The 25083-nt window shown below is 33.6% G+C and overlaps 1 protein-coding gene across 1 annotated transcript in view; it reads right to left on the minus strand.

Moving 5' to 3' along the window:
- TNRC6C (trinucleotide repeat containing adaptor 6C) overlaps positions 1 to 25083 on the minus strand; it is a 176268-nt gene that overhangs the window by 119908 nt on the left and 31277 nt on the right. Inside the window, exon 3 of the mRNA XM_044675761.1 lies at positions 1031 to 1168. Within this exon, the coding sequence (XP_044531696.1) occupies positions 1031 to 1168 (138 nt within the window). The remainder of the gene's footprint in view (positions 1 to 1030; positions 1169 to 25083) is intronic.

Consider the following 25083-nt stretch of genomic DNA (forward strand, 5'->3'; position numbering starts at 1 on the left):
TATACTATTATATACACATATGTAAAAAATCAGATATGACAATATACATAATTTAAGAATTTAAATGAATTTGAATTTTGACTGTGTCATAATTAAAAGAGCAATTTTTCTTCCCAAAATTTTAATATGACAATTTTTTAAAAGAAAAAATGTTTGAGTACTTCTAACAGATCTAGTAAACAAAATTTTCATTAGTTATCCGATTAACTATACAGGATTAATTTTCTCTGAAAAGGACAATAAATATGCTGAATGTTTAGCTGGAACTGAAATTGAAAATTATTTGAATTTTAAAATATCTTTCCATCCATTGTTTTCGAAAAAAACAAAGGACTATAGATTACATGAGAAATAAGTCCAATGCTCCAGGCTTGAATATGTTTAATGATGTTTTAAAACGTCACCTGATTATCCTATGTTTTAAATGTTATTTGTATTAAGGGACAGTATGGATATTAGAACTGGTTTCACTTTAAAAGAATTAAATATACCAACTCACCATGGTTAATGGCTGTAAAGAAACAAAGTATTTTGCATTTAAAATTCCATCATTGGGACACAGACTATACAAATGTTTCAATAGTAAACTGATTTAAATGCAATTAGTTATGAAATATATGACTTAAGTGTTTTAAAGGAAAAAATGTATTAAAATGAACTTGTTTTCTGGGTTAAAAATCTTTAAAAGCACTCAAAAATAAAACTGGGTGGGCAGGACACAAGGGGATAGAGTTTTCTACATTATTAAGGAGGACTTTCATAAATAATAATAATAAGCCACAGACAAAATAGCAGTAGATAATATTTTCATTTTTCTGCTCAGTGTAGCATATCTTTAAGCAAGCAGCTCTTTTTGCTAAGACGCCATTTTATCAAATCTGAATAGCAGCCAAGAGCTTAGGATGCCATGCTACTGCAGCTCCTAAGATGTTAAATAATAAATTGATTTAAGAGACACACATGCTATTTACTAATTCTTTGTTGTGTTATGTTTTCCTGCTCTAATAGGGGCTGATGGGTAATGAAATACCTGAAGAAAGGTGTCGCCCAACCATCCTAGAAGATGTTACATTGTGTGCAGAGCTGCCTCTACGTCTGCATCTATGTTCGTCTGGGCTCTCAGCTTCAATATGTCGGCTTTGTACAGCATGAGCCTCATCCTGTAGGGCTGCCAAAAAAATCTCTCAGTGCAAGCGTGCTCTCAGACAACCTGCAAGCCCACTTGGGCTTTAGTTATACTGATTGGGATACATTCTTTCTGTATATGAAGGTACCCCCATCATATTCAATGCTAGGTTATGTTAGCAACAGATGAGATTTTAAAGCTTTGATTACCTAATCACAGCTGACACTAACCCGATCTTCTTTCCTCGCTAAATTCTTCCAACTGTCAAAAACATTTTCACTTTAGGACCCAACTACAATTAACACTGTAACTGTTTTTCTCCCGTTTTTTGAAAGTCAGCCAAAACAACAACCACATACTGGCAACTGGCTGCATTCAAATAAATTCCTGCCTCTTTCATAGTCTCTTTCTATACATCTGCATTCTTTTCTCTTCCTCTTTCTCTAAACGATCCTAGATATTTGGCATACCAGCATTAGTGGTAATATTCTAAATGAGCCCCATATATATAAACAGGCAAGTTATCAATTTCTTAATTATTTCTTTGTCTCTTCTCCACCAAAAGATCTAAGTAGTGAACATGAGAGCAAATTAGTTAATATTAACCTGTTTATAAATGTACAGAAGGGATAACCCAAACAACATATTTCTTTCTCATCATAGAAAAAAAAGGAAAGAAAAGCAAATTTTCAAAGATTGTAAACTGGAGGAGTTACATTGTAGATTTGTAAAGACATTGTTTGAATTAGAAAACATTATGACAGGATGACATTTTCTGGATCCCAACAGTGGCATGTTTCACTGCATTTATATGGTAACAGCATGCTAATTCAGACAATCCCTGTAACATGGGTGTACTAGGTTCCATGGTAATCAATCCAGGGGTCATTTGTCCCCTTCTAAAATATTATTTTATTGTAAGGCAAAATTTAAGTTTACTAATAAAAACATTTTTCTAGTTTCCAAGAAAATGGCTAGTCTTGAAATGTGTATATTAAACTTCATAGGTAAACCTAATTCAATCGTTCTCCTAATAGGTGTAGGATTTAAATTAATATCCAATAACTCCAAGTATTATATTTTTATAAGATTTATTAATAATCACTTGAAGTAGAGGAAATATAAAGAGAAAAGTAAAATCTGAGTAAAGAGAAGTTTTTCTGACAGCATTTCTGAGAGAAGAGAGAAAAGGGGGCAGGGTTACAGAAACTTTATCTCCAAAATGTAAGGACGTAATGTGAGGATGAAAGTGGGACTCTGGAAAATGGAGTCCCGGGGTACAAAATTCTAATTATACATGTGGAAAACTACTATAAGATGTGACTAACAGATGAACATCTTAGTCTCTGCTTGAATATATCCAGTGAAGACCTCCTTACTTTGGGAGATTATACCTGACAATTCCTTCTAACATTTGTTAGAAAACTCATTTTTATAGTAAGCTTAAATAAGAATAAGCCTTTTTTTTTTTTTTATAATTTCTACCAATTGGTAGTAGTTCTATACTATAAAATTAGGTATAATAAATCTAATCTCTCAGATATAATCATTCTGTACATTTAACCTTTTCTCTAGACTGAGTTCATCCACTTGTTCATAGTAGGTACATAACAAATGTGTACTATGTTCCAGTCTCTTTGTGGAATCATTGAAGCAGCTTGCTGGAAAAGAGAGTGGATTTGGTGGCATAAGACCTGGGTTCAAATCCCAGTTCTTTCACTTACTCCACCGTATGACACTGGGCAAATCACTTAATTTCCCAAAGTCCCAAAATTTCTCTGGGGATGCAAAGGAAAAAAATGCAACAGTTCTACTCAAGGTATTTATAGTTTATTAAGGGAAACAATATGTGCTTATAACAGAAAATAAATACAGGACAATTTTTGAGGGGGAGGGGCACTAGCAACTGAAGGAGGGGTAGGGTGGGAATCAGGAAAGGCCTCTTAAAGAAAGTGGTGTTTGACTTGATGTTTCAAATTAACATGGGACATGAGGAGTGAGTACAATCTAAAAATGGAAGAGAGAGGGTGAGGAATATTAAGAAATCCAGTCTGGCTAGAAGTACAGAGCACTAGAAGAAGAATAATGTATAATTAGAAAGGAAAGGTATACTGGGACTTTCCAGTCATAGAGAGTAGAGGACAGGATATAAGAATATAAAGCAAAAAGCTTTATAAACCATAAAGTACTACATAAATGCAAGCTATTATTATTAACACCCCCAGTTCCCTCAACTGATTTTTACAATATGGTTTACAGACTTTTCTACCATGTAACTTTCTCACATATGCTTTCTAGTTGGCCAATTTGCTTATTAAATCTCAAAACTGGATATACTATTCAAAATACTCTCTCTTAACCTGAATCTATTTAGAAGATTTCTCTGTGTTTTAAACAAAATTCCTGTATGACATCAAGTGATCTCTATAATGAAAAAGCATTATCTTAATAGCCTAAAAAATAATTTTGTCAAATTGGTGACTCATTAGGTAATAATGTTTTCCATTATTATCAGAATTTTACTTTAACATAAATTTTATTGAATCTTAAGATCTGGGCATATATTATTCTTATATATAACATTCATAATTTTTTCACTAAATTCTGAAAATATCATTGTTAGTTCACTATCACTGTAAAATGAACAAAGCTATTCCAGCAAAATTTTGCCCTAAAGTTCTGATAATACATTAATAGATGTTGTCAATGTTTGAAGAGCCAGTTTAGTAGAATTTAAAGATTATCCAAAAAACAAAATAATGTATTTCAAGATTCTGTGAAGTAGAGGAAAAGGCAAAAGTTTCTGTTGGTTCTCAACATCTCTGAAACACAGAAACAGCTTATAAATATTCTAGTATTTTCTAATCAATTTTTTCTCATTTTATAACAAATAGCAGAATTTAATAGTAGCTACAAGTAAGCAGAAATAGTCTATATGGGAAATGGAGGATTTTGTTCATGTCCCAACTCAACTTTGCTTCTACATGCATTTCCTATCCCTGACATATATTTCTGATATGAAAAGTTGATGGTTGTTAAATGAAAAATTTTAAAAAGGGCTGGAAATCAAGAAATAAAAAAAGCAGTAGCTCTATGTATGTGTACCAAATTAGATACAAACATAATTGCTGCATTATTTCATATACCTAAATTTTTCTAAACGCCAACTTACAGTGAAGAACATAACAGACACACACAAATTGTCTGAATTTAATAGGGAAATTACTAAAGAATAACAAAATCCACAAATATTAACCTACAAAGATAATTCAATTCAGTTGAAATCAAACAAATATTTACAAAATGATGAAATATATGATGTTTAAAGCCTGAAACAAAAAGATCAGGTTGAATCAAATGTTTGTAATATTATCATGGTTACATAAATATATTTTGGTATATATAAATTAGAGTGTTGCTGGCAAAGTGTACTAAATAATTCTACTGTAATTAATTGCTTGAAGAGGGTGACTAGGTGAAAAGATAGCCAAGAGGAAGAAAAGAGAAATAAAAAATATGATCATAATACTGTTTTTTGATATCTTTTGAAGGACTATCAAAGAATAAGACATTTAGGTAGATTTAAAAGATGTCAGACTTTGATGTACTACTTGATAGTCAAGTGAACAGCAAAAATTGAGGTTCACAATTTATTTAGAAGTTTGTTGTGTGTTAGATTAATTTAAATTCTTTGCAGAGGATTTACCACAAACACTGGAGTTCTTACTCTTAGTAATTTATCATCTCAAGGGAACCAGCAGATTCAAGCTATCTATTATCCATTGCTCTCAACTCATTACTGACTAATTTCTATTTCTGATTATACAATTCATAGATATTATTTTTATACTATTTTTTTGTTGCAAGTCATCGCTTGTAATATGTTGCAGCCTATTTAAACCTGATTTTTTTCCTCTCCATCATCTTCATAGAAAGGCAGGTAAGAATGTAGGATTGGGTTCTAACCCTACCACACATATTTCTTGCAACCTTGCAAACACTAGTCTCATTTTTTTTCATATATAAAATGAACGGATAATATAACTTACATTATCTACTACATAGAGTTGTGGTGAAAATAAAAATATTTCTAAGTGTTGCATATGTATGAATGATTGTTTTATGATCTATAAATGAGTACATTCTAATTCTTTCAGAAAACTATATGCAACTGAACTTCATTGTCATTCCAGCATTTAAAATGTTCGATTGAGTCTTCAAATCCAGCATATTTTTCCAGAAAGGTGAAACAAGTTTTCTGTAAATGTACATACAGGATTTTAATTGTTTCCAAACACTGAAGAGTAGAGAGTGAAAGCACTCAAACCTAAAGGATGCAAACTTTTAAACATCTATATTATTCTTGGTTGCTTATGCTGCACAACTTTTTCAAGTCATGAAAAAGGAAGTTGAAATTCCCTTAAACTTTTATTAAATATAATCTTTTTCTACAAGTGCCCCAATTTCACCTAAGACTGAACATTTCCTCCTAAGGAATATTATTCCAATGATACTATGTGGCTACAGTGATTAGTGCCTTTTAAGCACAACAAAACCTAGAAGACGATCCATGTATACAGTAACTCCTGGTTAAAGGACATACAGAAAAAGCAGTTGAAGTGAAAGGGCTTCAAGCAATTATCCTTTCTGGTCACATGACAACCCCCAATTTCATTCATCACACTAGAAATAGTCTACAGCCAGTTTCCTAGGGATAAGCCAATCATCTGTCCCCAGCCTGGTTAATCCATTCTTCAATCTGTTAAACCATAAGCTTCAACAGCTAGAAAAATCAGATATAAAAATGTAATACAAAAATTATATTTTATATGATCAACTTGATAATACAGTATCATGTGTCAAATTAAGTTACAATTAATATACATTTCTGTATAAAAGAAGGATGTTCAAGTTCTAGCTGATGGCTTACCTACTACTTCAAGCAAAAGCTGATACAAAATTTCAGTGCAACTTTCTGGACAGTACCTTGAAATTCACATTAAAATAATTTGACCTGAATGTGAATTCATCTGTTGACCTGCAATGTGTAAAATAAAGTTTAGAGAAAACTTCCAGTCCTGGAAGACCAGTAATTATTACAGTTTTTAAAAAAAGAACAAACCACAAAGTGGTAACAAACGTTACTACTAATTTAGTCATTCTACTTTCCATTAGTTTTTCTAAGAAGCCCTACTACTTTATAAAAACAAAGCGAGTTTACATTAGTAATGCTGATTGTAGGACCTGAGATTTTTAAAAGGACATTAGAGGCCATCTGGTCAAACCCTTTTATTTTACAGATCAATTACTCAACAAATATTTATTAAGCACCTATTATGTGTCAGGTACTATGCTAGATATGGATACTAAGATGAATAAAAAAAAAGTAAACAGTTTGTGCTCTAAAGAAGCTTATATTCGATCAGGTGACATATATATATTATGAAAACAATAAAGTATTTCTTTACATGGTATGGAATGCATTAGCATTTTGATTGGGTGAGAAAACAAGAAAGGTTTGTGTTAGAAGGTGGTGCTTGAGATAGGTCTTAAAGGAAGTAAGGATTCTATGGAGTACAGTCCAAGCATGGCAGATAGCCACTGCCAGGCACAGTGCCAGGAGGAGTGCTGTGTGTGAGGAGTAGAGAAAAGGTCAGTTGGTCTAGACCATAGACTACATGAAAAGTGCCAATGCATAAATAAGCTTGGAAGGATAAGTTAGAGCTAGGCTGTAAAGAAGCTTGAATGCCAAAAAGTCGAGTTTATAATTTTATTCTAGATAGGGAGCTAGTGAGCTTTACTGTGTAGGGAAGTGGCACAGATCTATGCCTAAGGAAAATCACTTTGGCACCTGAATGGTAGAAAAAATGAGGTAGGGAGACAAATTAGGAGGCCACTATAATAGTTCAGTCAAGAAGTGATGAGGACCTGAACTTAGGTGATGGCCATGTGATTAATGAGAAGTTGAAAGTATAAGTGGCAAAAGTTGGCAACTGAGTCCATGGGGATAGAAGGAAAGAAAGAAACAAACATTCATTAAGTGCCTACTAAGAGCCAGGCACTGAATTAATAAGTCCTTTACAAATATCCCATTTGATTCTCACAATAAGGAGGTAAGTGCTACTATTATCCTTTTTTATAGTTGAGGAAACTAAGGCTAAGATTAAGTGATTTGTCCAGGGCCACATAGTTAAGATCAAAGGCTAAATTTGAACCCAGGTCTTCCTGACTCTAGACCCAGCCTTCTATTCATTGTGCCAACTAGCTGCTTCATGAAGGGTTGTAAACTTGGAAGACAGTAGTACCCTTATCTGAAATAAAGAAGTTTACTGGGGAAAGGATGGGTGTTGGGAGGAAAGATATCCATTGAGTTCTTCCATTTTGGACATACTGAATTTGAAGTCCACAGGTGTTAAATGATTTAGTCCAAGGGTGTACAGAAATAAAATGTTTGGAGAAACAGTAAGGGAAGGAACAGATATATGGCATTAGTCCCAGGACAGGGAAGAGATAGATTTGACTGTAATGGTAAGTGTGATTTAAGAAGCAAAAGGGTTAGATATCTAGACTGGAATCAGATTAGAGAGGGCCTTAAAAGGCAGTGTTTGTTACTTTTGCCAAAGACACATACTACACACACAAGACACAGACACAAACTGTTTTTCTCTTCCTATGTCTCAATACTCTTCAAATACCTATCCCCTCTCTTTCCCTATTTCATGTCAAAAATAGAACTTATCTTTCCCACAAAACCCATGCCTCTTCTGACCTTACCTATCAAGGGCACAATCATTATTTGTCAATCATTTGCCAAATCTAATCAATTCTATCTCCAAAATATCTCTCATATTCAACCCTTTTTCTCTCTAATCACATGCCTACTGCCTTAGTTCAGGTTTGCATCATCTCAATAGATTGTTGTAGCAGCTTCCTAAAATTGTTCTTCTTTCCTCAAGTACCTTCCCATGCCAATCCAAAGTAATTTTCCTAAAAAGCATATCACTCCAGTACTCAAATTCCAGTGGCTCCCTATTACCTTTAGGGCCAAATATAAGGTCTCACTCTCTCTTTTTAAAATTAAAAAAAAAATTCTTTTTTTAAAAGCCCTTCATAACTTGGCTCCAATCCAACACAACTTTCCAAATTCATTTACACGTTCTTCATCCTCTATGTCTTCACTGTTTCTTACACATAATATCCCAGTTTTCATTTCTATGTCTTTGAAAAGATTGTTCCTCTTGCCAGGGAATGTAACCTATTCTCCTGGTTTCAAAAGCCATCTTTCAAACCACCCTATCTCCCTCCAATTATCTTTAATTCATTTTGTTTATATGTGTGGTACAATGCTGTCTCCCTTGATAAAATGTATGTTCCTTGAATGGGGAATGTTTCTTTTTTGTCTTCCTATTTTCACAGCACCTAGCAGAGTCCTTGGTACATAATAGGCACTTAATAAATGTTGTTGACTAATATACTAATCTCACAAAAAATTCTACATTCATTATCTTTTTGTCTTCTCTCTCATTCCTAAATATCTTACAATCTAGTTTCCACCTCATAGTTAATAAAACTACTCTCACAAAGATCATTACTATTTTTTCTCAGACTCTATCTTCTTGACTTCTATAGAATTTGATTCTCCTGATTATCTGACAGGAAAATATTTCCTAACTTAGTAGTTAAAGGTTTTCTAAGGAAGTGGTAGATTTCTGTCTTTGGAAGTCATCTAACCAAGGGAGGAAAACCACTTTCCAGGTATGACAGAGTAGAGATTTCTTTCAGGTATGAGTTGGACCCTTCCAACACTCAAATTCTATGATGTGATTTGAATCTTAGTTTTTCTATTTAGAATCTAAGTGGCCATGGGCAAGTCCCTTAACTTCTCTAAGTTTCAGTTTTCTAATATACAAAATAAAGGGTTTGGGTTAGATAGCTTTAAATCTTAGACCTTATGACTAGAAGGGTTAGATTTGGTAAAAAGTGGTTTAAAAATGGGAAAAGATAGTAGAGAGGCAGTATGGCATAGCAAAAGAAGCAATGATTCTATAGTCAGATGACCCTGGTTCAAAACCCACCTCTGACATATATCACTTGCTTGACTTAGGAAAGTATCTTCATCAATTAAAATGAGGAGACAAAGTAGGGAAAGTTGCTTCATTTCTTTGGACCTCAGGTATAAGATTCAAGGTCCATCTCAGCTCTAAATTTATAATCTTATCTTCCTCCTTGAAAAAACCCCAACAAACTACCAAATTGGGAAAATTAAGTCAATCAGGGCAAAGAAGCATCTAGAGCAGTGATTCCCAAAGTGGGCGCTACTGCTCCCTGGTGGGTGCTGCAGCCATCCGGGGGGGGGGGGGGGGGAATGGGGCGGTGATGGCCACAGGTGCATTTATCTTTCCTATTAATTGCTATTAAAATTTAAAAAAATTAATTTCCAGGGGGCTAAGTATTGTTTTTTCTGGAAAGGGGGTGGTAGGCCAAAAAAATTTGGGAACCACTGATCTAGAGGGAGAGACAGAAGGAGACATGCATTAGCAAGTCAAAAACTGTTACTACCTTTACAAACATTTCTCCTCAGATTTTGGTGGAGACAATCTATGACCCTGGGCTCAGGAGCTTCAGAAATTGCAGTTATCCATGATGGAATCAGCCCTCCTAGGAAAGGAGTTTACCATCAAAACCAACTTTATACCAACTGCCATGCACAGGGTAGGCAAGTCCAAAAGGTCTGTGAGGAGTAGCCCTGAGATCAATAGATCTGCTTCTAAGTCAGCTCTCACACAGCCATTGTAGAGTGGAGCAACCCTTGTGAAAATGTTAACTGGCAAGTTCTTCTGCAAGTACTATAACGCTACTTCCACAGTAGTCTTAGCTATTGTAGGTCCAGAAAAGAAAATTTTCACCCCTAAAGCCCATGGCATTGTCAAATGATATTAACATTAAAAATGTAAATAATGTTTATCAATGGAAATTATATTAAATAAGATGAAACATTATCTTCACTGTTGCTAGTCCTAAAGATCCACTGAGCCTTTGCATATGACTTGCAGCTGAAACCACCCAAATGGGAGGTTCTCCCTAAATTACAGTTTTAATTTTATCATTTAACTGCTCAATTCCATCCCCACCCCCCAACTGCCCCTCAAAAGCTTCACATTTTGTAGCATAAAAAAAGCCTAGACTCTTTGTCTTGGTATTCAAGGTCCTTGACAATCTAGCTTCTATATTCCTTTCTAGCATTCCCCTTTACACATTCTATGATGATGGATCAATAGATTTAGAATTAGAGTATCTGGATTCAAAACCTGGTGATGCTATGTGGTTTTGGGAGAGTCATTTAACATCCCTTAGTCTCAGGATGGTAAAATGAAAGTATTATACTAAATGACTTTTAAGGTCCCGTCCAGTATTAAACCTAAGATGCTATTAAGTGGTAAGACTCTGCTCACTTCGGAAAACATTTTGCACTTTCCTGCCTCTCTTATTTTAATCATTTAAATGAAATTTAGAATTAAGTAGATTTAGACAGCAATGATAAAATCAAATGAAGATGTTCAAAACACAGAAAAATATAACTAGAGCTCGAAAAATCATAAAACTAAAAGGAATAATCTAATCCAATTAGATGAATAAATAATCCAACTCCTTTTTATAAATGAGGCTGATGCCCAGTGAGAATAAGTAGCTGCCCAATGCAGAGATGAACCTAAAATCCAGTTTGATTTCTATCATTCTTTTAATCACATTCACTATATTACCTCATACTTGCAAATTGCTTGGGTAAGAGATTAAGCAATAAAGGTAATTTTCCCAAGATTTTTATAGATTTTAGCAATCTATAAATAGGAGATCATTTTAATCTATTCTGAGACCAGTTTATTATCTTTTTCAGAATCCATCTAAGATACACATTTGATAGATTTGTTCAACAGACTGCTTATCTAATTTAGCTCGATGCCATGGTCTAGTCTATAATTATTTTTCATCTGTTTTGGTTTCTGAGTATGTATTCTTAAGACTCATCTTTGGAACTGTTGTAGTTTTTCTGAGCAGGTGTTTTTCTGGGGCTTGCTGAAATAACTATATGATCATTTATAAAGACAAGCATTTGGAAAACCTTGATGATTGTCTGCCTTTACTGGAAATGGATTTAAGTCTGAGGTTTTTTTGGGGGGGGGGGGGAAGCTGTGCTTGGCATAGATAAATTATTAATTTTATTAAGTATAAACAAGGTAGAGATAAAATCTTAAAAAAAAAACCCAAACTACAAGTACATATTCTTAATGTTGATACAAAAATACTGCCTTTCTTCTACTCTCTGGGAAATAGTCTGTGCAATGTGGAATTATGTGCAGATGGAATATGGAATGTCATCCAAAGTAAGATTTGCTCTATTTTTTGTAGACAAAGGTTAATTTTTACATTTAATATGTATTTTTAAACATAGAATGCTTAAATGAGGTAGGTGTCCATTTACCTAGAAAATAATATTTTATTTCCATAGACAAAAGTTAAGGTTCTTTATTTAAACACTAAAAATATATTTATTCAAGGAAGAAGATTAATTGTAACATTCTTCTCTGATGAGCATTTTATTGAATACTTAAGCAATACTGTTAAATAATCAAATTATTATGGTATAATTTGGGGCAGTGAGACATAATAGGTTTAGGGTATTGAAGCCAGGAAGACTTGGATTCAAGTCCTATATGAAACATAAGGATATATGTATAAATGGAGATTTTGAAGCTTGGACTTCATCCCCCATAAGTCCCTTAGTATTTCCCAAAATTCCCTTTAATCTCTCCTGTGCCTCCACATTTGCATGGTCACTTTATTGTTTTATAAGTTCTGTAGCTCCCTCTTCTTTGTGAGCACAGTTGAAGTTAGTTTAGTACCTTTTTACTCTAGTTTTTTTATGTTAGTTTATTATTAATAAAACTTTATAAAATATAATACCTAGTTCTTCTATATTAATTTTAAAACCCACAATTCCTATCCCCCAAATGTAGAGGAAATAGGCCTTAAACATGTCTTCAATCAGTTTTGAAGATAAATGTGTTAAATCTAAAACAAACTATTTAGGCGTGACTACGAACTATTAAATTCTACGAATATTTTCCTGAAGACTACAATCAAAGGTCCTAAGTAATTATTGTATTTGAATAGAATCTGTGCATAGTTAAGTAAATGGTATTACAGTCTTGAATTATTTACATTTTATTGCTACCATTAATATAATTATTTCTTAAATTTTCTCCTTTCTCATTAAGCAGTCTTTTAAAATGCCAGTCTAACAAGACAAGCCTGTTTGCTCCTCTAGTTACATATACGAGTTTTAGCCAGCTCATTCCATGTAATACTTTGCCAATAGTGATCTTTCAATAATTTTAATCATATTACGGGAAAAAGAAAAAATACAAATACCCACTATAATCCTTAGACATTATCCTTCCTTATATCATTACCCTCGGCCTATAGTCATTATATGAACAAAATTAGGAGACAAATTTCAATAGACCTACCTTTTAAAAACAAACAAACAAAAAAAAAAACCTTCTGTCTTAGAATCAATACCATGTATTGGCCACAAGGCAGAAGAGTAGTGAAGGCTAGGCAAAAGGGGTTAAATGACTTGTCCTGGTCACTTAGCTAGGAAGTTATCTGAAGTCACATTTGAACCCAGAACTTCCCATTTTCTAAGTCCTCAATCTACTAAGCCAGCTTACTTGCCAAGAGACCTACTTTTAAAAGACTTTAATAAAGTAGACAGTTTAGAAAAATGTAAACTTCCAATTCAAATTATCTTCAAACATAGCTATCTTTAAAGCCAGTTAATTTCTGATATTCTTTGAGACAATAAGGAATAGATTACTAAGATTTAAAGAACATTACAATACAGACATACTCTCTAAGCCTCCAACCCTTACCAACTGTTTGCTAAAATAAAGATGAATTTGGGTTTTTTTTTCTCTTATTTTTGGAAGATGCTGCTGCTTTAAGTTTTTGTTTCAAATTAAAGTATGCATAGTTTGTGCATTCATCAAGAAATATAAGGAGAAATAAGAGAAAAGGATCTGATGATATGTAATTATTGACAATACTAAAAATTTTTACTGAGAATATCCTGAGAAAGAAAGCTTGTTCAGTTTTCCTTTCTAATAAATACTATGTACATGGATAATTTAGTTAAAACTAAAACGATGATTGGAAATTTCAAATGGAAAAAGCTAGTTCTAAAAATTTTTCTAGGAACTATGTCTTGGTTCATTTGGCCATCTTTATTCTGGCATATATTTGGTAATAAATAAGAAAATCAAATGTTTATTGCCAAATTTCTATTAAGTATAAGTTTTAGCAGATAACTGACTATATACACAAATATACATATATACATAAATACACACGCACATACATATATATATATATATAGGATAAAAATTCATAAAATATCAATAGTACAACTAGTTCTTACTTAAAGTGGACTGTTCTGCAGATCTCTCCCTCCCCTCAAGGGGCTCCATTAGGCCCTGCCCCCCTCTCCCTAGGCTTCAATGCCTGGGGCCCTACTTAAGCTGCTGCCTGTCTGACAGGTAAAGCAAGAACTGTCTGTATATGAGTTTTATAAAATTGCATAAGTCATGCCAAAGATGGTATAGGAAGTAGAAAACATTACTTATTTTGAAGTAGAAGCATAAGTAACAGAAATCGTTTAAAAATAGTATTTTACCTAAGTGTTTCAAGGTAAGCTTCTAATGTATGCCAAAGAGTTATAAATCCATATGAAAAATTGGTAGAATTAGTTATAATTATATCTGAGGAAGAGTAAAATTATAATGAAAATTTAAAAACCAATATGTTCTTATTTAAAATAAGTTTAAAATGAAGTAGTCCTTGCCAAAATGGCACATTGATGATTTAGCACTGTGGCATGCACTTAATTCTAATAAGCATTTGGATTTATCTAATCAACTGAGTAAAATGTACTTAACTTTCAAATATTTTTAAGTGGAACATGCCTAGAAATCATTAAACCGATAAATGGTACTGAACTTTTAGTTAAAAGAATCTGGGGATAAGTGGTTTTAAAGAAGAGATCTCTGCTTCAAATAGAGTATTTTAATCTAGTTGTTGGTATAAGCCATTTAGATAAATTATTTTTAAACCCTTAATTTCTGTGTATTGGCTCCTAGGTGGAAGAGTGGTAAGGGTGGGCAATGGGGGTCAAGTGACTTGCCCAGGGTCACACAGCTGGGAAGTGTCTGAGGCCAGATTTGAACCGAGGACCTCCCGTCTCTACGCCTGACTCTCAATCCACTGAGCAACCCAGCTTCCCCCTTATTTAAATAAATTTTTGATAATTTTCAAATAAAGGACACTAGCACCTGGGGAATCAAGATAGGCTTGTTGTAAGAAGTAATACTTTTTTCTTCTCAGAAGTTAGGGATTCTACAAGGTGCAAATAAAGAGAAAGTGTATTTCAGGCATGAAAAGAGGAAAAAGAATAAGCATTTATATAGCATCCACTATGTATTGGACACTGTGCTAGTCACTTTTTATAAATATTATCTTGTCTGATCCTCATAACAATGACCTCTAAGGTAGAAGCTATTATCCCTCTTTTACAGTTGATGAACTGAGGCAATCAGAGGTTACGTGACTTGCTTAGGGTTGCACATTATATATATATACATATATATATATTTTTTTTTAAACCCTTAACTTCTGTGTATTGGCTCCTAGGTGGAAGAGTGGTAAGGGTAGGCACTGGGGGTCAAGTGACTTGCCCAGGGTCACACAGCTGGGAAGTGTCTGAGGCCAGATTTGAACTTAGGACCTCCCATCTCTAGGCCTGTCTCTCAATCCACTGAGCTACCCAGCTGCCCCCTCACATTAAATATTTGAGGATGGATTTACATTCAGGTCTCCCTGACTCCAGGACCATCATTCTGCCATTAGTTGCCTCTCAAATGAGGAATTATATGGAAAATGAAGATAATATGTATAGGCAAGAGCAAGATGGTTGTGGCTGAAATATATAATTTATGAGGGAAAACTGGATTGGAACAGAGAAGCTTGTATTTTATCCTTGAAGAATAACTAGAGTTTCAGAAATATTGCTTTGACAGCTTTATGAAGTATTGGGCACAGCCCAATTATGAGAAAAAAATATTCTAAACATTCTAAATATTTCCATAAAGGGTGATGTGTAGTAGAATTTATATGTCTGATTCTTCTGGGTGTCATAGGTAAGACTTTTAAATACTTTATACTTTCTGCAATTTTTTTGAATTGGATTCTTTTTTCTATCACTTCCTGTTTTGTTTTTGGTAATATATAGAAAGACTAAAAATATCTTATTACTTTATTTAAATTAGTCTAAATTATCTTTAGGTGAATCACTTTGATAAATTATCAAATCTAAAAAAAGTGATGATTTTATTTTCTCCTTGCCCATAGTAGTTCTCTTAATTTATTTTTTTCTTATTGCTTTTCTGGTATTTCTAAAATATATAAAACAAGGGTGACAAAAGACTCTAGTATTTCTTTGTTAAAGATAATGCTTGCTTATAGTGTTAGATAGATACTGTTTACCATAACAAGGAAAGGTCCACTAGTGTAGTTTCTAGTGTTTAAAAAACATGTAAATGAGTACTGTATTTTTAAAAAAGCTTTTCCTGCATATGTTGATTATGCAATTTTTAAAAATCACTTTAGTTATCAATATAGTCTATTATAAATTTTATCATTTTCTTATTATTAAATCATCCTTGCATTCCTGGTATAAATACAACTAAGATATGGTGTATAATTTAAAAACATACTGATTTCAATAAAGTTATTCAATATTTTTTCTTTGATGTTCAGTAGTGATATTGGTCTATTTTAATCTTTCTCTGCTCTGGCTCCTTCTCTTTTGGTTCAATTATATTTTTTAATAGAAAGATTTTGCTGAATTTTTCCCCCACCCATTTTCCTATAATTCTTGGAATCAATTAATTTTATTATGTTTGACAGAATTCTTTTCAATATCCACCTGATTTTGGGTCCTCCCAACCCCGTAGGTTATGTTATGGCTTGTTTAATTTCTTTTTTTTGAGACTGGGTTATTTAAATTGCTATCTTTATTTCTTCTTTCTCTGTTGTGAATTCTCCTTTTTCATTTCTGAAACCGGTAATATGTTTTACCTCTCTTTTTAAAAATACATTAGCAAATGGTTAATCTGCTTTGTTGGTTTTTAACAACTAAGTGGACTTCTTGTTTTCACTTTTATCTCTTTCTTTAGTTTTTCAGATCGCTATTTCTGTGTTTAGTTGGATTTATTAATGCTGCTTTTTAGTTTTTAATTGCATGACCAATTTGTTGATTCGTTTTCTTTATCTTTTGTTGATGAAAGACTTTAGTGGTACCTTTCTTAATTAAATTATTTATTGTTTCTGATTTGTTTTTTGATCCACCAATATGCTGGGATGAAATTATTTAGCCTCTATTAAAATTTAAATACTTTCTTCAAATGCCCTTAATTCATACACACTGCCAAAACTAGCTTTCTGGAAAGTAATCTGGAATGATGTAAAAAAGTCTCTAAGTTATATAAACTCTCTGACCTGGTAACCATTTCTGGGTTCACATTCCAAAGAGATCAAAGAAGGAAAAGGACAATGAACCTCTCCATAATTCAGTTTCCTCATCTATAGAAAAAGGGCACTAAAGTTCCTTCTAGCTTTAAAATACTACAATTTCATGTAAGTAATACAATAAATGTTATGTTCAGTATAATTTTTCACTCAAAATCAGTTAATTTCAGTAAAGTATAGGCGAAAATTTGAGAGAATCCTCAGGAATGAAAACAGATTAGAAGGGAGAATTAAGTAACATTCTAAAACAAAAGGAAGATAAATTTTTTTGAAGTATTAGGATAGCATTGGGGAATATGATGGGGTAAAAGAAAGTAAGAAAATTTTAATGTGACCAATTATTTCATAAATTTATAGGTTGCTAAAAAACTCCTCAACCTCAGTTTGTCTTAATGGAAATGGCAAACCACTTCACTGTTTTTGCAAAGAAAACCTCACAATAAACACTGGTGTGCTATGGCACACAGGGTCACAAAGGGTCAGACATGACTCAACAACAATAGCAACAAGAAGATTTATGGGATAAAAGAAAAAAGGGGACCAACAAAAGACTAAAAGACTTGTTAAAGACTCGAGGGAAACTTACAAGAAACGAGGAAGAATCAGAAGAAGGTAGTAAAAAGAATTAACCTTATACACTACCATCAAATCTACTGATAACCTACTACTGAATCAATGTCTTCTGAGTGAAGGGAGAGTAGTGAATACTTGCACAGATGGAATGAGAGGAAAGAAGGGGCAACAGGTGCTGAACTGCTACAAAATCATGTGTAAACACTGAAAGGATACTGATACCTTTAGCTTTTCAATAAGAGAATCTTCAGGAGAATGGAGGTGGAAGTGACAGTAAGAATGGACTGGGAGTGGTCAGAGGAAATATGTCTGACACTAAAGTGGAAGGAGAAGGTATCAATGAAGAGTATGAAAATGCTCTGGGAGTAGTTTGTGGAGTAGGAGGCTGCCTTTTTCAAATGCTGAAGTTCCACTTGCAGCATTATGCCCCAAGAAAAGGGATGTGAGGTTTTCCTGGGGCAGCTGGAATGTAGAGTGGTAGACAAGAAATGGGATGCTATAGAGCCTGGCCAACATAAGGGCAGTGTGAACCATTCTCCACATTTTACTTAAGAATTTAAGCACCATTCTTCACACTTTACACCACACTTCACCATTCAGGATATGGTGTAACTTAAACCAATGTGGTACTGCAAATAGACACTGCTTCCTTCAAAAATTATAACTAAAAGTGAGGCAAAGCAAGAAAAAAATGTTCCATAGGTATCTTATGTTCAAAACAAAATATGTCAACATGTCCAAAGTAACTCATTATCTTTTTACTGCTCCAAAATGCATCCCTCTTCCAAATTTCCCTTAAGGACACTATCATCATTCCAGTCAACTAGGTTTGTCATTCAATGTCATCTTTAACTCTTTATTCATTCTCATTCCACATAACCAATTGGCCACCAAATCTTTCTCCCCAGTACCTTTCATCTCCATCTTCTATTCACTCATACAGTCATCACTTAGTTCAGGTCTTCATCTTCTCTCACTTAACAAGTCTCCTTGTCCTAAGTCTTTCTCTAGTTCATCTTCTACACAGTTGCCAAAGTGATTGTCCTAAAGTGCAGAACTTCTCAATAAACTCTAGTGGCTCTCAATTACCTCTAAGGCCAAATATAAAGTCCTCTGCCATAAATCTTTCACAAACCTGAACTTGACCTACCTTTTGAACCTTATTATTTATTATTCTCCATGCACTCTATAGTTAAACTAATTTTCTTAATGTTCCTCATCTCCTCTTCTGTCTCTATGCCTTTGTTTTAGCTGTCCCTTGTAACGAGAGTGCACTTTCCCCTCACCTTTGCCTCTTGAAATACCTAGGGCCTTTCAAGATTCAGTTCAAAGGTTACCTTCTATATGAAGCCTTCCCTGATCCCTAATTGCTACTGCTTTCTCCCACCCAAAATTATCTTGTACTTAAGTTGTATATATCATTAAGAGTGTATACATGTCATCTTCCTGCCTAGGCTGTAAACTCCTTAAGGATAGGGGTTACTTCAATTTTGTCTTTGCATCCAAAGTGTCTAGCAGGGATACTTAATATAATGTTTGTTGACTGGATGAACAAGATCTACAAAGGCAACAACATGGAAATTAATGAGGGACAGAGAAAGGATAAAGAAAAAATAAATAAAAGTATAGCTCATGAATCAGAAAATAAAACCTAAAAAGAAGGGAATTTAAAAATAAGCCAGGGGCAGCTGGGTAGCTCAGTGGATTGAGAGACAGGCCTAGAGACAGGAGGTCCTAGGTTCAAATCCGGCCTCAGACACTTCCCAGCTGTGTGACCCTGGGCAAGTCACTTGACCCCCATTGCCTACCCTTACCAATCTTCCACCTATAAGTTAATACACAGAAGTTAAGGGTTTAAAAAATTAAAAAAAAAATAAGTCAGACAAAACAAAGAAGTGGGGGAGGGGGAAGGAAAGATGCAGCAAAAGATTATTAAAAACAAGAGTTTGGAGGAAAATGAGATTCTGAAATACTTAAAAGGATGGAGGAAATATAGTGATAAAAGGGGGAAAATATAATAAATTAAAGAAAGAAAAAGAGATTGAAACTTAAAATAAATGTGAAGATTCTTAGAGTAAGACAATAGCTAAAATGAGGAGAATCTAAAAAAGCAATGCAAAAGAAAAAATGGGAGATGAATTGGGATCTGATGATACTCTGAAAGGAAAGACATCTGGATGCCTCAAAGAAGTACTCTAACTTGGGCCTTGTTGCTAGGCTTCTGGATATCTAGAAGTGTCCAAGGAGGTTCACAAAGCACTGCCATGTCTGTCCCAAATCAATTTGGAAAACAGCAGGTCTTCTGGCTGGGAGGCAGCTTTCCTAACACCTATAAGAACACAGCAACAGGACAGATCATGTGGCTGAATGCTCTGCCAAAATCTAGAGGGTTGAATCTTCACAATCAGACTTCAATGAAATTTCTCCTGATCTCATTCTCCAATGGTTAATATTATCATTTTCTTACTTGCCTCACATCGCAGAGATACTGAAACCTCAACTACCAAAGAACAAATACCCCTTTCCCTAATTTTAGCTGTTACCTTCTATCATTGCAAAACACCTCAACTCTATCCCATCAGTGTTCTACTTCAGATCTTCCTGTCCCTTCTCAGATTCTTGTACCAAAAATAAACTTGTTTTCATGTTTTACCATTTCATTTCTAACTCTATCTTCTGGCACTCACTGAGGCTCCAAGATTATACTGTATCCCTATCCACACTTTTCTGTACTAACTGAAATGCCTTCAGTAACTCACTAATTATTGTGGAGGAACTAAAATACTTCTTTCTTTCTTCTTCCTTGAAAGATCTTAACTTCCCAGTTATTCAGTCTACTCAACTACCTTCACCTACTAATCACTTCACATCAACTTATACACAGGGATAGTCATATCACTGATCTCATCATTACCCAAAAATAACATACTTCCATATTTTAAAACCCTGATATTCCTTTATGTAATCATGTCTTCTCTTTCCATCTCTTCCTATTACTTACTATTCCTAACCTTAATCTTCATACTCATCACTCTAATTTTTCCATTTCTTAGTATTTTCCCAAACCATTTCCCTTTCCCTGATATACTTCTTCCTTTCCTAATCAAAATCTCTTGTTGAAACAGCTCAACTCTACACTGTTACCAGTTCTCAAAACCTTGTTTTCTTGTCCAAACCTAAACTCTGGATTAGTCTGAACCACTTGCTTCCAAACTACTTAATATGTGCTAATTTTTTCTAATTACATGTAATAAATAATTTTTAACATTAGTTGTTTTTTAATTTTGAGTTCCAAATTCCCTCCCATCCTTTCTCTCCTCCCTCTTCATTGATAAGGCAAGCAATTTGATATAGGTTATATATGTGCAGTAATGAAAAGGATATTTCCATATGTCATGTTATAAAAGAAAATAAAGACCCCCCCCCAAAACCCATGAAAAAAAATAAAATGAAAAATACTATATTTCGACCTTCATTTAGACTTCATCTGTTCTCTGGAAATATATAATATTTTCATTATAAGTCCTTCAAAACTGTTTTGGACTTTTGTATTGCTGAGAATAACTAAGTTATTCACAGTTGATCATTATACAATATTGCTATTACTGCATACACTATTCTCCTGCTCATGATACTCTGCATCAGTTCCAGGTTTTTCTGAAGGAATATTGATAATCATTTTTCAGAGCATGATAGTATTCCATTATTGTTCAGCCATTCCCCAATTCATGGATATTCCCTCAATTTCCAATTCTTTGCCATTATAAAAAGAGCTACTATAAATATTTTTGTTCAAGTAAGTCCTTTTGATTTTTAAAAAATCTCTTCGGAATACTTATCTAGTAGTGATAGCACTGGGTCAGAGGTTATCAGTTTTATAGCCCTTTGGGCATAGTTCCAAATTACTTTCCAGAATGGTTGTATCATTTCACAACTGCAATAACAGTGTATTTATGCCCCATTTTCCCACATCCCCTCCAACATCTGTTATTTTGCTTTTGTGTCACTTTAATCAATTTGATAGGCAAGGAGTAGTACCTCAGAATTGTTTTAATTTGCATTTCTCTAATAAATAATGATTTAGAGAATTTTTTCATGACCCACATAGCTTTGATTTTTTCACCTGGAAACATCTTGTTCATACCCTTTGGCCACTTGTATTCTTACAAATTTGACTCAGTTCTCTACATATTTGAAAAATGAGGCCTTTATAAGAGAAATTTGCTATATTCATTCTCCCCCTCCCTAGTTTTCTGTTTTCCTCCTAATTCTGGCTGCATTGGTTTTCTTTTTGCAAAAACATTTAAACTTAATAAAATCAAAATTATCCATTTTACCTACTAGAATACTCTTTGCCTCTTGTTAGGTCATAAATTCTTCTCTTATCAATAGATCTGAGAGGTAAATGGATTCCATGATCCCCTACCTTGCACATATTATCAACCTTTGTGTCTAAATGTGTACTCATTCTGACCTTATTTTGGCATATACAGTGTGAGATGCTGGTCTGTTTCTAATTTCTGTCAAACTCTTTCCATTTTTCTCAGTGCTCCTCAGCAGCACAATTCATAGTACATCATAATGGATTAATAAGCATTTTTTCTAAGTACTCCATATTCTCCACCTGTATAATTATTCCCTCTCAATTTCCTTTCTTGGATCTTCATCCATATCAAGGGAACAAAAATTGGGCTCTATCCCATTCTTGTCACAAAGTAGATATTTAATAAATACTTGCTGACTGATGATTTACCCTAGGTTTTTTTTTTCTCCCAATGTTATTGCACTTGGTGAGCTCAATAGTTCCCCTGGGCTTAATTATCATCCCTATCTAGATGATTCTCAAATGTATATATCTAGCCTTAGTGTCTTTATTGAGTTCCAATCCCATATCCCGAAATGCCTATTGGAAATTTCAAACTGGATGCCCCAGAGGTATCTTAAAATCAGTATATCCAAACTAAATTTTATCATCTTTCACCAAAAAACTACTCCATCCCCTTTCTGAATTTCTCTATGACTGTTGATGGTGCCACCTATTACCTAGTTTTGAAACTTCAGTGGCATACTCAACTCCAATCAGTTCCCAAATCTTTCCTTCCTTTTTCTGCACCATCTTTTGCATCTGTTCCCTTCTCTCTCTACTATTTACTGGGTTATTATTCTAGTCCAGGCCCTTATAAGCTCTTGAATTCTTTAAACAGTCTTTTAATTGGATTCTCCACCTTGTCTTCAATCACTCCAATTCACTTCAACCTATTTGCCTCTTGGCTACCAAAGTGATTTTCCTATAGCATGAGTATATCCTTGTCACCTACCCTATTAAATTTCTAATTTTTTTTAAACTATAGGATCAAATAAACCTTTGCATTTAAAGCTTTTCACATTTTGGCTCCTTCCTATCTTTCTAGTCTTCTTCCACAGGATTCCACTCCATACAACCTACAGTCTAACCATTTTGGGCCACTTGTCACATGCTTCATGTGATATTCCATCTCTGTACCTTTTCATTGGCTGTCCTCATGCTTGTTTAAAAGTTTTTCAGTGTATTCCTGCTAGCAGGGACCGTTTTTGCTTTTTCTTTGAATCTCCATCATATTGTCATAGTTAAATAAATGCTTGCTGATTGATAGTTACAGGAGAGACTTAAAAATGCAATCAAGGAACAGAATTTAAGTATAAAGATTATCTCTATGAGTATGTTTTTGAACAAACAATTTTCAGATGAAGAAATCAAAGCCATCAAAAATTATATGAAAAATTGTTCTAAATTACACTTGAATAGAGAATTGCAAATTAAAACAACACTGGAAGTACCACCTCACACTTATCAAATTGGCCAACATGGCAGTAAAGGAAACTGGTAAATGTTGGAGGGATGTGGCAAAACTGGGAGTTGTGAGCTGATTCAACAATTCTGGAAGGCAATTTGGAACTATGCCCAAAGGGCTATAAAACTGTGCATATCTTTTGATCTAGTAATGCTATTGCTAAGCCTGTATCCCAAAGAGATAATAAGAAAAGGGAAATGACCTACTTGTACAAAAATGTTTACGGCTGTTCTTTTTGTGGTGGTAAAGAATTGGAAATGGCGGGGAAATCCATCAATTAGGGAAATGGCTGAACAAATTGTGGTACATGTGGGTAATAGAATAGTATTGTGTTATAAGAAATGATAAGCAAGATGATTTCAGAAAAAGCTAGAAAGATCTGCAGGAACTGATGCAGAGTGAAATAAGCAGAACTGGGACAACATTGTACACAACAACAATATTGGACAATGATTATCCATGAAAACTTGGCTACTCTTAGCTATGCAAGGTTCTGGGACATCCTGAAAGACTTATGATGGGGAATGCTATCCACTTCCAGAGAAAGAACTGTTGGAATCATCTTTCACAACAGTGTATTTATGGTTTTATTTTGGGGTTTAGGTAATGTACAACAATGACCAATATGGAAGTATGTTTTACATCATGACAATAAAATATTTTTTAAAAAAGATTATGTCTTACATTTTAGACCTATCCAAATGGGAACAAATGACAAGGGAAAATATGACAATTACTCTAGATTGAGAATAATAATATACATGATATAAGCTTGCCTTAGAAGACCATAAGGAAAAAATTAATAACTTTGTATCTTTCCATTAATTCACATTCTTTAGAAAACTGAAGAAATTACTGCCTTTGCATTTAAGCTCCTATCTTCTTTCCCCTTGACTTGTATTGGTAATAGCAATTCTTTGTCCCAAGAACTCCAGTGGGCTTTTCATTGTTTACTTTAGCTTGGCATTCAAGGGTTCCTACAATTTGGCTTGAATCTACCTTTTTAGTCTTATCAAATATTACTACTGTTGACAAACTGTATGTTTTGGCCAAAATGGACTAATGACCATTCTAAGTTTTGTTCTATCATATCTAAGTATTTGCTTTGGTGGAGGCAAAAAAAGTCTCTTTTTCATTTACTTTCCTTGCTTTAAGACCTAATTCAACTGTCACTTCTAAAAAAGTTTTTCATGTTGTCCCATTAACCCACCTCAACTTCTTTCATCTTGAATCTTTTATGCCACTTTATCACAGTATGCATATTTGTTCCACTAGATTGTAAGCTTGTAAGGCAAGAAGGACTACATCATTTCATATATTCCCAGGGCCTAACACAGTGCATTACATATAGTAGGTACTTAATAAAAGTTGAGCTGAATTCTAGTAAATTATTTTTTTTACAAGTTCAATAACAAACACATTTTTTATAGATTCTAAAATACGTGTGCAAAATTTTACAATAAAATGATTGACTGCGAGTCAGTAATTCTTCTATTGCTTTGAATGTATATACTATTGAAGTTAAAAAGGAAACCCCTTCCCCTTGTTCCTTACTATATAAATTACTTAAAAGTTTTACTTAGGCAGGAACTAGTATTTTTTCTTAGTTAATAGGCATTAAAACTTCAAAATATTCTAGAGTTCATTGGAATTAATTTGTTTTTAAATTTTCATCTTTAAATCAAAGCTAAAGTTTGATTGCCTTGAGACTTCTATTTCCTGCTTCAAATAGAAATCTGAAGAAATCTCATATGAGACAAAAATAACTATTTAAATAATTCAGTTTATTAAGAATGTGAATTATAGTGAGATAATGGTTTGTAGTTGATTAATTATTTTGGTGGAGCATAGAATAGAAAGTTAAAAATTGACATATTTAGCTACAACTAATAGGGTAAATAGTGAAGATAA

Source organism: Gracilinanus agilis, chromosome 4 (genome assembly GCF_016433145.1).
Source record: "Gracilinanus agilis isolate LMUSP501 chromosome 4, AgileGrace, whole genome shotgun sequence".
NCBI lineage: Eukaryota > Metazoa > Chordata > Mammalia > Didelphimorphia > Didelphidae > Gracilinanus > Gracilinanus agilis.